General features: G+C 36.3%; 1 protein-coding gene and 1 pseudogene across 1 annotated transcript in view; one reads left to right on the top strand and one right to left on the bottom strand.

Annotated features, from left to right (window-relative positions):
• The window catches only part of LOC102813051, a 9,749-nt pseudogene extending 4,835 nt beyond the window's left edge, over positions 1 to 4,914 (bottom strand).
• The window catches only part of LOC102823850 (zinc finger protein AEBP2-like), an 86,411-nt gene that overhangs the window by 24,029 nt on the left and 49,019 nt on the right, over positions 1 to 13,363 (top strand). Inside the window, 1 exon segment of the mRNA XM_006866013.1 lies at positions 5,871 to 6,078. Coding sequence (XP_006866075.1) covers positions 5,871 to 6,078 — 208 coding nt within the window.

Here is a 13,363-nt window from a genome sequence, read left to right as displayed (position 1 = left end):
GCTCCACATCCCTGTTCAGGCCTTTTTCCTAGTGATAAACAGTTCAGGGCCAGCTGTGGCTGTTTAGCACTGCCATTAGGTTTTAAATGGAAACTGTCACTTTAAATTTTGAGATCTGTGCACATGCGTAGTAGAACCCTCTGGGTGTGGGATTGGGGTATCCACTCAGGTACCCCTTGTAGTCACCAGAATGGAGGTGCGCAGCCTGCAAGAGACTAGTGAACAGATATGAAAAAAAAAAAGAGTGTCCACACCTTTATCTACTTGGTTCTGTCAGGCGGCTGTGGCTGCTCTGATCCTTTCCTCCCTTTGTCTCGCCCAAGATGGCTGCTCTGGGAGTAGTTGAGCATCTTGGATTAGAAAGCAATGGATTTCTTGCTTCTGCTACAAATTCCCTTAGCTGTAAGACTTCCAACCTTCTAAATACTCCTTTATATGTGGTTCATAGTTCTGTCACCATACCTTGAGCCTGCTTGGTCAGGCATTCTTTGTTGTTGCTGATGGAGCTCCTCACTGCATTTCCACCCGATCCGCCATCTTGTTTGTTCTCTTCATGGATGATTGTTTTTATAAGCCAATTTATTATTTGATTAAAAGGTGACCTGGAAAAATAGCTTCAATTTTACAATAGAAGATTATCCTAGGATAATAGTGTTTGGGGTTCTTCTAATGTCAGTTGGTCCAGTAAGTCTGGCCTTTGTTTTACTTTTAAAAGTCATTAGAGGTTTTTCCTGTTTTTTTGGCTTTTCTATCTGGGATCATCTGTTGTGTCCCTGGACAGAATGGTTGGTAGTGGCACCTGAGCACTGTCTAGTTTGGTCTCGGGTTAGAAGAAGGCTGAGGTTTATGTGGGCTAATTGGTGGTGGTGGTCATGCTGTTGGTGGTATGCTTTGAGCCAGTTCTGGTTCATAGTGACTTGTATAGGGTTTCTTAGGCTGTAAATATTTATGGGAGCAGAAAGCCCCACCTTTCTCCTGGTAGGCTAATTGTAATTAGTTCTTTGAATCTGATTTTCTTCGTTGTTTTTTGGTCTTTATGAATACAGATTAATAATTGTATCTTAGATGGCTGCTTGTTAGCTTTTAAGACCTCAGATGTGACTCACCAAACTTGGATGTAGAATATTATCTTTGAGAATTATAGTAAATGCCATGAGTTGTTTGGCTATGTCTAGAAATGTGCCTCAGTAACTTTCCCTATGTGGTTTGTCATAAAAGGGGATTTCAAAAATGTTCATGGAAAAATCCCATTATTTTTAAATTTCATTTTTACACACGCTTTTTGAAGCACTCTCATATGTGTGGCTGTATATGCAACACATACAAACATCTTCAGGCATACATATGTCTGTAGATAACATCTATACATGTACTTCATTTATTTGCATATGCTTTTTTATACACATATTCATCTATATCTACCTGTGTAACCACATCTGTTATTTAGTTGTTTTTGCTGTTGCAAAATTGTATGTTACCAAAAAAAAAAAAAATTGTATGTTACAACATTTACTGAAATTGCCCCTTTTTCTTATGTAGTATTTAGTGTCTTTATTTACCTTAGTCACGTTGTGCCGACTTCATCTATATTTGGTCTTATCTCCCATCATCAAAAGTAACAGTTGTCTACTATCAAGAAAGTGATTTCCTTGGTTCCTAACTTTAAGAGTACATTCTCTTTCACTGTTGTTAATAAGTGTTGTCTAGTCTGTATAGGGTGTTAGAGAAGCAATTAGAAGAAAAAGTAATAAAGACTCAAGGAGTCACTATAGAAGATAATGGACCATGTGAGTCACAGTCTCCATTACCCTGAGACCAGAAGAACTAGATTGTGCCCGGCTAACTACTACTGACCACTCTGGTCAGGATCACAATAGAGTGAATAATAACACGAGGGAGGATCATTGTTGTTGTGAAGTGCCATTGAGTAGGTTCCGACCCATAGTGACTCAGTATAGGGTTCCCGAGGAGCGGCTGGTGAGCTTAAACCACCGACCTTGCAGTTCAAACAGGTTTGCAGTCTGGCGCATTAACCCACAGCGTCAACACCTGGACTCCAGGTAGGTCATACTACTCAGGAAGATAAGTGATAGGAACCTACGAGGGCATCGTTTGCCCAAAAACAGAGCTCAGAAGGCAGGAAGGGGCACGAAAGCAAGATGAATAATTCTCAAGGCAGACATTCTTTACTAATTAAGCTAAATTTCTCTGTGGTTTTAAGAAGACTTCAGAGGATTATTTTTGCTTTTAAAGGGTAAAGATTATCTCAGAACAATAGTTTTAGGGGAGTTCATCCAGCTTCCATAGCTCCAGAAAATGTGGACTCCTTGAGATTTTGAAATTTTATTTTCTCCCTTTGGATAAAAAATAATTTTCATGTCTATTAAGAAAATTACTAAAAAAGCAAATTTTGAGTAGTAGATGAAACTTTTCCCCGATGAATTAAAAAAAATTTTTTTTAACTGATTTGGGTGAAGGTTTACAGACACGATCATCAGCTCTGCTTGCATTCAGCAAACTACACCTTGTTTCATTTAATTGATTACCGTCCCCTTCCTAGCTGGCTAATTTTTCTTTTTAAGCTTTTATTGTGAGTTGAGTGGTAGTTTACATAGGATAACATTGGTTTTGTACTCATCCTATCATATTTAGTTTATTGCAATGATTATAGTCTGTGTCATGCATCATCATTCAACAGTATTTGCTTCTATTCCCCTTTTTCTTTTTAAAGTACACAAAAACACTCAGGAATATAATCCAGATGAATTTTTATATGTGAATTGAATATGTAACATATAAAAATGTTTTATTAGAATTTGCTTTAAAAATTCAAATGTTTAGCAATAGTTTGTAAAGTTAAAATAGTTAAGTTTTTTTTTTTTTTAAGAAAAATTTGAAGTGGGAGTTTGTGAATGACAGGCTTACGCTAGTATGAGCATCCAATTTATATTTCCTGATTCGGCTACTTAGTTTTGAAATCTGATTGCAGGTACAGGCAGCTTTTATTATAATCTCCATGTAACCTTAATTCTACTGATTTGGTTTGGAAATATTGTTTGAAAGATACCGTTCCTTAATGATCTTAATTGTTTTCATAGCATTAAGACAAAAGTGAGCAGAACCTCAAACTCAAGTAGTAAAACTAATTTGGTTTCATATTGACATTTTAATTTGTTAGCATACACTGACCCTAGTCCCTGATGAAAGGGGAGAACATGGCAAGGTCCTGGTGTGCTATAGGATAAGCATTGGATTGCTAACCAAAGGTTGGTTCAAACCTACCAGCTGCTTCTTGGAAAACCTATTCAGGGTTTGCTATGAACCAATTCAAGGACACTTAACAATAACAACAAAACTAAGGTCAGGGAAACACCACTGTAGACTTCCTAATCAATGACATATTTATAAGATAATTTTTTGAGCATCAAGAATAAATTTAATTTTCGAGGTTCCAGTACTCAGCCTTCCTTTAAATTTAGACAGTTAAGTGGCTTTTTGTTAAGTGCTGTCGGGTTGGTTCTGACTCCTAGAGAACCCTGTATAGGGTTCCCAAGGAGTGACTGGTGGGTTTGAACTGCCGACCTTGTTGTTAGCAGTTAATTGCTATCCAACAGTGCCACACATTAAGAGGTGAGGGAAGAAGAGAAGGACCCAAAATTCTAAGGAAGTCCACATCATAAATTACTGCTTCACTAAAGAAAGACTGTAGATAAGCTACTCTTCTCCATTTAACCCCAGACTGAATTTCAAACTCAGCAGTTAATCCCAAGGTAAAATAAAAATATCTCAAGTCAGAAATACTTTTCTATTCTGTTTACAAAAGCGTTTAAGCTTTTTGGTCTTGAATATAAAATAAAATAATCCTAGGTTAGATTTATCTTTTCTAATCTGTTTACGGGAAGCACTTAAAAAGCTTTTTTGTCTTGTTGCATGTCATGGAGTTGGTTCCAACTCATAGCGACCCTGTATAGGATTGCCAAGAAGTGGCTGGTTTGTTTGAACTGCCAACCTTACGGGTAACAGTCCAGTGCTTATCCTACAGCACCACACTGGGAATCCTTAAAATAAGGACCCCTTCAGATTAAAACTAAAATTCAGAAAGTATTGAGGAACCCAGAGAGCTTTTGCTTACTTGGGTTATATTTACCACAACTAGCTGCTCCTTGGAAAACCCTATACAAGGTCGCTATGAGTCAGAACCAACTCACCGGCATAACAACAAAGTCCTTGAATGGCACTGTAGGATAAGCACTGGACTGCTATTCTCAAGGCTGGTATTTTAAACCCACCAACCACTCCTTAGAAATAGGGTCAATATGGGTTGGAAATAATAACACTAAACAACAGTTTAAAGTATTAAAAATTAAAGCAGATCTTTTAACACCATTTATTTAGAAATTGTAAATGATTGCATGTTACTAATAAATAATACTTTAAAAATGTATTATTTTTTTTTTGTGTGTTTGGAAACAACATTGCTTTATTGAAGGAATGATGTAGATGAAGGAACTTAGGTGGATGTTTTGATTAAAATTTATAGAAAAGGTAAAGCTAACATGCATGCACTGTTTAGGCGACCAATGAAGAAGTCACTCCTGTGGCTGTGGGGAAACCAGGCTGGAGCTTAACTCTTGTAATTATTATCTCTCAGGGTGTGCTAGTCAAAGTGATAACTGCCAGGCCAAATTCTAGGAGGGGGAGAAGGGGTGTCTCTGTCTTGTGCTGATTGGTTATGCATTCCCTCAATTCTTTAATAGCTTTCACTTGCTCATTTTTTAGGTAATGAGTCATAGTGAAGTCACACAAATAGGTCTTTTTAATACCTTTTATCAGTGGCCAGTTTGTACAGTTCCAGCAGACTGGTTCACGTTTTTTTTTTTTTTTTCCCCAAGTGTAATTCTTACCCCATTTCATTTAGCTTGCTTATCATGGTGTGGTTTCTTGATAACCTAAGAGAATATTCAGCTAATTTGTTGGGTCTTCAACTTCATCAGTTTTCTCGGCATGCTTTTATGAGACTGATAAAGAAAATATTTGACAGAATTCTTAGAAGCCACATCATTACAGTCAGAGTAATAAGACACAGGAAGGTAAATGTAGTTGCTGTGGATCTCCAGGTTGACTTGGTGGTTGATAATTGGCCTTTGAGTTTTGAACCTTGTAGTTCAAAATGACATAGCAGTCCAGTGCTTATCCTACAGTGCCGCACCAGGACTCCACTATTGTTTGTAAATAATGTAAAACGTTTTGATTGACATTCAATCTTTATAGGTGGATAGAGATTTTTTTTTTTCAAACTGAGGGCCAGAAAAAGACTTTTCATTTGAACTTTTGATAAAATCAGATTTTTATTACATTTATGTTTTCTGTATTTTGCTTTGTTATATTAGAAGGGAAAACATTCTTAACTTCTTTGAGATGAAAAGAGGTAGGCTGTTAATGCAATTGCATTATCTGATTAATGAATAAAAGATTTCAGGTCAGATGATTTTCAGAGCTATAAAGATAATTTTGATTCTGAATTACTTATGCTTGGAAACTACCTACTTTATCATGTCTCTTTAGAACTGTGGGAGGGATGTGGCAAACTTATCTGTCTTGTGTGTGTTTGTTGTGTTTGGTTTTGTTTGCCTCCTAAGGTTCTTATCTTTCAAGTTACTGTTGTCAATTGGATACCATATAGAAGTACCTTAAAAGCATAATGTTCAAGGCTCTTTACTAGTTAAACTAAACTATTATTTGGTTTTTAAGAAGGCTTTAGGAAATATTTTTGGTTTAAGGTTTAAATCAGGTGGTAATCTTAATTAAGTATTTATAAGATCGTGTTAGTGAATTCTAGGAATAACACAGACTTTTTTCTTCTTTTGTAGCATAAGCAGTACTATAATGGATGTCGACAGCACAATTTCCAGTGGGCGCTCAACTCCAGCAATGATGAATGGACAAGGAAGCACTACTTCTTCAAGCAAAAATATTGCCTATAATTGTTGTTGGGACCAGTGCCAGGCTTGCTTCAACTCTAGTCCAGATCTGGCAGATCACATCCGTTCCATACATGTAGATGGTCAGCGAGGAGGGGTTGGTTTTGCCATTTCTTTTTTCCACTCCTGTTTTCATTAATTTTATTGATTTATAATTGCCAGTTAGGTTTTTTTCTGAAAGTAATTTGCAATTATTTTTACATAGGAGTTTTAAAAATCAGATCATTTTTTTCTTTTAATGTTCACAAATTTGATAGATTGAAATAAAATTAGGGCATATTGTAAGTTGGATTTTAATTTTTTTTTTTTTTGAATATGTTTTTTCGAAGAAATTATACTTCTAGTAATACAGTGGGACTGTCATAAATGAGTAACAATATGCTCTAAGGTTCTGATATTTTTTCTTGGGAACATTTAGGGATTGGTACAGCCTTGAGTTTTTAGAGTGGTTCTGCATTATACTTGATGCTGACTTTAATTGGAGACACTGAGTACTAGGATTAGTATTTACAGTCCTACTAAATGACAACCCATACTCATTTGTGAATAATAATTGATCATTTTCCCTGGATCTTGTCAGAACTGGTTTAGATGGAAAGTCCGATTAGTCAGTATTGAGCTATGTTTTCTTAGGAACGTATTCAACTGTGTGTTAGTATACATAATTTTTATTAACCAGTGAATAAAGAACTAAGCAAATTAGGCAAGGCAAGGTGAAGTAGACCAACATATTTGTCATAATTTTCAATTTTGCCTAGATTTGTTTTAAATAGTTGTTGTTGTTATGTGCCATGGAGTCAATTCCGACTCAGCAACTCTGTACAGGGTTTCCAAGGCTGTAAATCTTTATGGGAGCAGAAAGCCTCATCTTTCTTCCACGAAACAGCTAGTAGTTTCAAACTGCTGACCTTACAATTGCCAGCCCAATTTGTAACCACTACGCTAATAGTATAATTCCCCAAAATTAATGTCACATTGTAAGCACAAGTAATGTATTAAACAACTTATCTCCTAGCAGCCTGCCATTACTGTTGAAATACACAATACCAAAGTGGCTGAAAAACTTTAACCATGTTTTAAGTGAGTGGATACGGTTGTATTGCTATTTAGATTATTATATTGATCTTTTTTTTAGCTTATAAATGTGTATGAATCCTTAACATTTTAATCAGTTTTACTAACATTTGAAATTTCTTTAAAGAAATGTTTGCCCGGTCACAGTTTATTGTGTCAACAATTTTTTCATTATCCATACTTGATAAGTAAACATTTGTCTTATTGGACTAAATGTATGAGTGTTTGACTAACTATTAAGCAGCAAACTAGTAAGTAGTAAAATTTTGTTCTTGTTAAGTGCTGTTGTGTCGGTTCTGACTCATAGTGACCTTGTATAGGGTTTCCAAGGAGCTGCTGGTGTGTTTGAACTGCCGACCTAGTTAGTCTAGTGCTTTAACATCTGATGTCAGATTAAAACTCAACTTTCAGGTGGCCTGTTAAAGAATTAGGTTCATTTATGGCATTTTCACAGCAAAATCCAGCTCAGTGTTTATGAATGCAACTTTGGTAATATAATCCTTTTTCCCCCATATATGTTGGAGTTTTCATTGTAGACAAGTAGATTTTCTGGTCATTACAGATGTGCTTTTTGCAAGCCAGTGCATGAGGTCACTTGCATATATATACTACCAAAATAGGTTGGAGTGATAGTATGACACTGTTTTGTCATTTGATGTAACAACTATGTATTGAATCACTGGCTCTAATAGAAGATCACTGAGCTTCTGTTAAGTGTGGGAGAAGTCTTGGGTTTTCCAAGTGGAGTTACAACATTGCCAACAAGAGAGAATGTTTTCCACTTTTACTGGTTTGTAAAAGAATGAAGTTATAGCCCAAATTTTATTGGTCTGATGTATCATGTAACCATTACAACTACATGTACTTTATAGGATAGGCAGAAGTCTTAGTATTACTATGTAAATGAAAAGGAACCCCCCCCCCCCGTGTTAATCCCTGAATGTTTATTCATAAAACTAGTTTATTACAAATTATGAGATTCTTAAGGATATTACATTTTAGCAAAAAAAAAAAGTTGTGATCTTTGAAGGACATTGTTTGTTAAACTATAAAGGATGAAAAAATGAGAAAAGACATTTCATTTATTTTTACATCCCAGTCTTTTGTATATAGGCTTAAACTTTCTGAATGGTAAAATGTACATGAGAATTGGAAAACTTGGTAGAACATAGAGCAATACATCTTGATTTGGTTTTGTCCTATGAGGTTGAAGTAAGAGTAGTAGTTGCTTGGAACATCTGATTTTGATGATACAATATTAATGATTTAAAAAAAATCTTTTTTGTACTTCTTTTTAGCCCAAGTGTTAAACTGTCAAAATGGAACAGAAATACATAAGGGAAAAAATTACTAATCCTAGAAGATTTTATGCTTCTAATTGTTTAAAGATGATAATTTTACTAGAACAGTATTTAACATGATCTAAATACTTTTTTTTTTTTTTAATCTCCTCATCAAACTCTAATCATATTGGAAAAAGCAAAACAAAACAATTATAGCATAGAAACTTCATTTCTCCCTGAAAAAATATGTGGCATATCAAATCATTCCTCACATGACACTCTGCTTCTCTATTGGGATAATCCATTGGAATAGCCATACAGAACTCAGACACCATACTCATAGTTGCAGAGTTTATTAGGGAAGTTAACGAGATCATGCATAAAGTACTCTTGTTCAGTCAGCTGCTGACAAATGCCCATAGGACACTCTCTCTAGCTTTGTGGGTTAGCAAACCTAGCTCCCCCAATTAAGTTCCTTGAGGCACCCCACTCTACAAGTTAGTTTCCTGCTCAGAGTCACTCAGCTTTACTGCTTTGTCTTACCGTCTGGTTCCTGGTTTTGTTGCTGCTGCTTTTCTGCTACTTCTCAGATATCACAGCTTTTGGTCCTTGGATCAAGGAGGTTCAAAGTACACGGACCTCGGAATCCAAATGATGCACTCCACTCTTGGTTCTACTGTGATGGTGGTGTAATCCCCTCTCTTGTTCCTGAGATCATTCATTTTATACCCATGCTACCAGTTTCACGTTGTTGAAATTACAGTTACCTCTGCTAACACCCACAGCTGAATCATGTCCTCTTCTTAGTATCTTCTCTCACCTTCTCTTACCTAGACCCAGCAAGATAGAAGAAATGTATGGTGGGCATTACAGATTATGTCTAGAAGAGACTTTAGATAATTCACTACATTATACTCCCTTTCATAGAAGTCCTGGTGTGTTGCTGTTGGTTAATGTGCCAGACTGCAAAGCTGTTCAAACTCATCAGCTGCTCCTTGGAAACCCTATACAGGGTCGCTATGGGTAGGAACCGACTTGACTGCACTTAACAATAATACTTCCTTTAAGTTATTTATATTGCTATGTCTGTGGAATTCAGTTATGTTTAGAGGTTATTTTTAACCTTTTTATGTGTCAAAGTAGCTAGATAGTTTTTACATTAAAATTTAAAATAGTAATATAAATACTAAACTGCACATATAATCTTTCCTCATCCCCATATTTTTTAAAAAAAATAAAAAGTTGTGAGTGCTGCTTGCTACTATCTAAAAAATAACCCCCCCCCCAAAAAAAATAGTAAACTTAAAAAAATATAGAGAGTTGCATACATCTATTCATATTTGGTTTCCAAAAATTAGATACTGAGCTGTTTTATTAATCAAATATCAAATCCCAGTGTTCAGTTAATATGCCCCTAAGTTTTAGTAGATAGGGATCTTGAGCTTGTAGTGTTTTAGTGACTCAGTATAAGATTTATCAGTGATGATTTTTTGTTTTTGTAAAACCTCACTTGCCAGAAATTAATTTGTTCAGATTTTTAAATTATTTTATTTTTGATGTTTGTGTTAAAAATCTGCAAAGCAAACTAACACTAGTCCAGCAATTTCTACATGTACAATGATACTAATTTTCTAAATTGTGCAACCATATCATTCTACTTTTTGAATGATCCCTTCACTGTTAACATATTTGTTTTTGTTGTTAGGTGCCATCAAGTTGGTACCAACTCATAGTGACCTTATGCACAGCAGAACAAAACACTGCCCGATCCTAGGCCAGCCTCATTACTGTTGTCACACTTGAGTCCATCAGTGTTGCCACTTGGCCATTCCATCTCATTGGGGGTCTTCCTCTTTTTCTCTGACCCTCCACCTTACCAAACATTATATCCTTCTCCAGCGACTGGTCCTTGTTGACAATATATTTAGCCTCTCTTGGATATCTTTAAGCAGAGAAAATTAAAATGTTGATAAATTTGTTTTGTTGTTAAGTGTCTTGAGTTGATTCTGACTCACAGCTACCCTATAGTTTACAAGAAGCAGCGGGTGGGTTTGAACCACTGACTTTGTGGTTAGCAGTCAAGTGCTTATGCTGTAGTGCCACACCAGAACTCCAGTAGTATATTTAGTGATCAGTAATTGGATATGAAATTCCAGTCTGTTGTATTTTAGAGAGAGCCATCTGATTGAGCCAAAATAATTGGGTCCTCCCTCAAAATTGGCTTTTCTTTTGTGTGTTCATACCTTGAAGAAGAATGGGCTACTTTTGACTCTCTCCCCTCCCCTCAATATATTAAGGCTGCACGGGACCATGAGATTATCCAATTAGGTGGTTGTCTCTTGCCTTATATATCTCTCTGTATCATTTCACTGCAGAAGAAATCTAATTAGTATATCTTAACTTTTTAATTTTTCATATGAAGCATGCTTCTTGATGACTTTGTATTTGAATGTGACTGATTTTAATTTACTGCTTACAACAGTTCTTTATGCTGACTTAGGTGATACTCTCTTGGAGTAGATGTTTTATTAACAGAATATTGTGAAAGACTCATTTGTGTAATTAAGTATGAAGTTTTAGTGACAAGTTAGGTATAGGTTCATTTATCTGTACTGATACAATAGTCTTTAAGGTACAGGTCATGTTTACATTTAAATACATGTACTGCTGTTTGTTCAAGGAAATTGACCAAAGTAAAGCCGACCAAGGAGAAGCTCCAAGTTTGTACTAGCCTTCTTCATTTTGGGCATTCTAGAAAAGACCCTTGAATATAAGGATGACCCATTTCAGCAGAAATGAGTTAGATTTCTAGTCTTCAACAGAAGACCCAAACCTCCCTATAACATTGAACATTTTAGATCTGTACATTTTATGTTAGATTATTATACATTTGAATATTTTCTTGTCTAAAAATCTAGCATTTTTGGAGTCCTCTTAGTTACTGTGTTGTGCTGTGAGGTAAGCACTGGACTGCTAACCACAAAGTCTATGTGTCAAGCCCACCATCACCTGCTCCTCAGAAACCCTAAAGAGGGTTACTATGTGTTGGGACTGATTTGATGGCACTTGACAACAACAAATTTGTCCCTTAAGGATTTCTTGGTAGCACTGTGTTTCAGTGCTCCCCTAAAAACGTAATAGTTGGCTCTTTGGATCCACCAAGTGCTCATAGTAGAAAGATGTGGCAGTCTGTTTTCATAAAGATTGTTGTTAGTGCCATTGAGTCAGTTCCGACTCATAGTGACTCTGTGCACAGTTTCCAAGGAGTGACTGGTGAGTTTGAACTGCTGACTTTGCTGTTCATACCAACCTTGCAGTACAGTGCCACATCAAATCTCCTTCATAAAGATTACAGCCTTGGAAAATCATCTATGGGGGCAGTTCTACTCTGTCCTATAGGGTCTATTTTAGTCAGAATTGACATGATAGTCGCCGTCCACGCCCCCCAAAATCTAAGGAATCCTGGCAGTGCAGTGGGTTATGAGTTGGGCTGCAAACCACAAGGTCCGTGGTTGGAATTTACCAGCTGTTTCTTGGGAGAAAGATGGGGCTTTCTGCTCCTGCTATATCCTAGCACTGTGAGTTAGAAACGACTAGACGGCATACAGCTGAACACCCCCACCCCCACCCCCCACCCCCAGCCTCTCCCTAGTCTGGCAGAAAAATCTGATTATAGCATTTTGAGAAGAAAAGTCTGATTGGCGCATTTTGTGGAATATTTTTAGAAGGGGCTTCCAATATCAGTTTGTTACGGGCCATCAAGTTGGTTTCGACTCATAGCCACTCTGTATAGGTTTTCTGAGGAGTGACTGGTGAGCTTGAACTGCTGACCTTGTGGTTCAAACTGACCTTGTAGTCTAGTGCATTAACCAGCAGTGCCATACCAGGTCTAGTAGGAACTCAATTTTTCTGTTGACTAGTCTTATCTGGGCAAATCTATTTTGTTTTTATATTTTAATATTTGGAGTTGATAGAGTTTGCTCATAGCAGGTCTATTTGATGAGAATCGAAAGAGAGACTTAGATTAAGTGACTCTTCCAACATTGCACAGCTAAAAAAATGGAGAAATTCAGTTCATCTACTTTTGTTCTTAGGATAAGCATTGGATTATGAACCAAAAGGTCAGTGGTTCAAACCCACCAGCTGTTTCACTGGAGAAAGATGAAGCTTTCTGCTGCCACAGATTTACAGCCTTGGAAAACTATAGTGTTGTGTCAGAACAGACTCGATGGCTCTTTAAAAAACAACGTGATCTAGGTTTTTCTTTATCTTGATGGTGTTTTAATATTTTAATTAAAATTTCTAGGTTTTATATTTAAATTAGTGAAGACTAATCCTTATAGATTATGGTTTTGAGTATATTCTGTCCAAATTTGGATAGAATCCTGTGGAGTTTGCTTCTCATTTAATTTTTATTATGAGAAAATTTCTGAAACAGTATATCAAAATGTTTTTCACCAATTGGAAGATGTAATCAGTGCTACTAAATTATCGAAATTCTTGAATTGATAAATGTTCTGTGTATTCTCAGTAACAAACATGGAAAACATTTTTTATAAATAGTATTTGTTAAGTGCCATCGAGTCGATTCGGACCTATAGTGACCTCATATAGGGTTTCCTAGGAGCAGCTGGTGAGCTTGAACCGCCAACTTTGCAGTTTAAAAGGCTTTGTAGTTTGGTACATTAACCCACAGCGCCACACCAGTCTCCGTAGATAGTATAAAATTTAGACCAATAAGTAGCATCATCATAAATGGAGAAAAGATTGAAGTTGTCAGAGACTTCATTTTGCTTGGATCCATATCACCACTCATTAAAGCAGCAATCAAGAAATCCGACAATATATTGCAGTAGGCAAATCTGCTGCAAAAGGCCTCTTAAGTGTTAAAACACAAAGATACCAGTTTGAGGACTAAGATCTGACCTAAGCCATGGTATTTTCAGTTGCCTCATATACATGTTTACCTGTGCTTTATTGACTACGCAAAGGCTTTCGATTGTGTGGATCATGACAAGCTATGGA

Source organism: Chrysochloris asiatica, unplaced genomic scaffold, assembly GCF_000296735.1.
Source record: "Chrysochloris asiatica unplaced genomic scaffold, ChrAsi1.0 scaffold00086, whole genome shotgun sequence".
In the NCBI taxonomy this organism is placed as follows: domain Eukaryota; kingdom Metazoa; phylum Chordata; class Mammalia; order Afrosoricida; family Chrysochloridae; genus Chrysochloris; species Chrysochloris asiatica.
The sequence above is the reverse complement of the archived record's forward strand: the minus strand, read 5'-3'. Positions and strand labels throughout refer to the sequence as shown.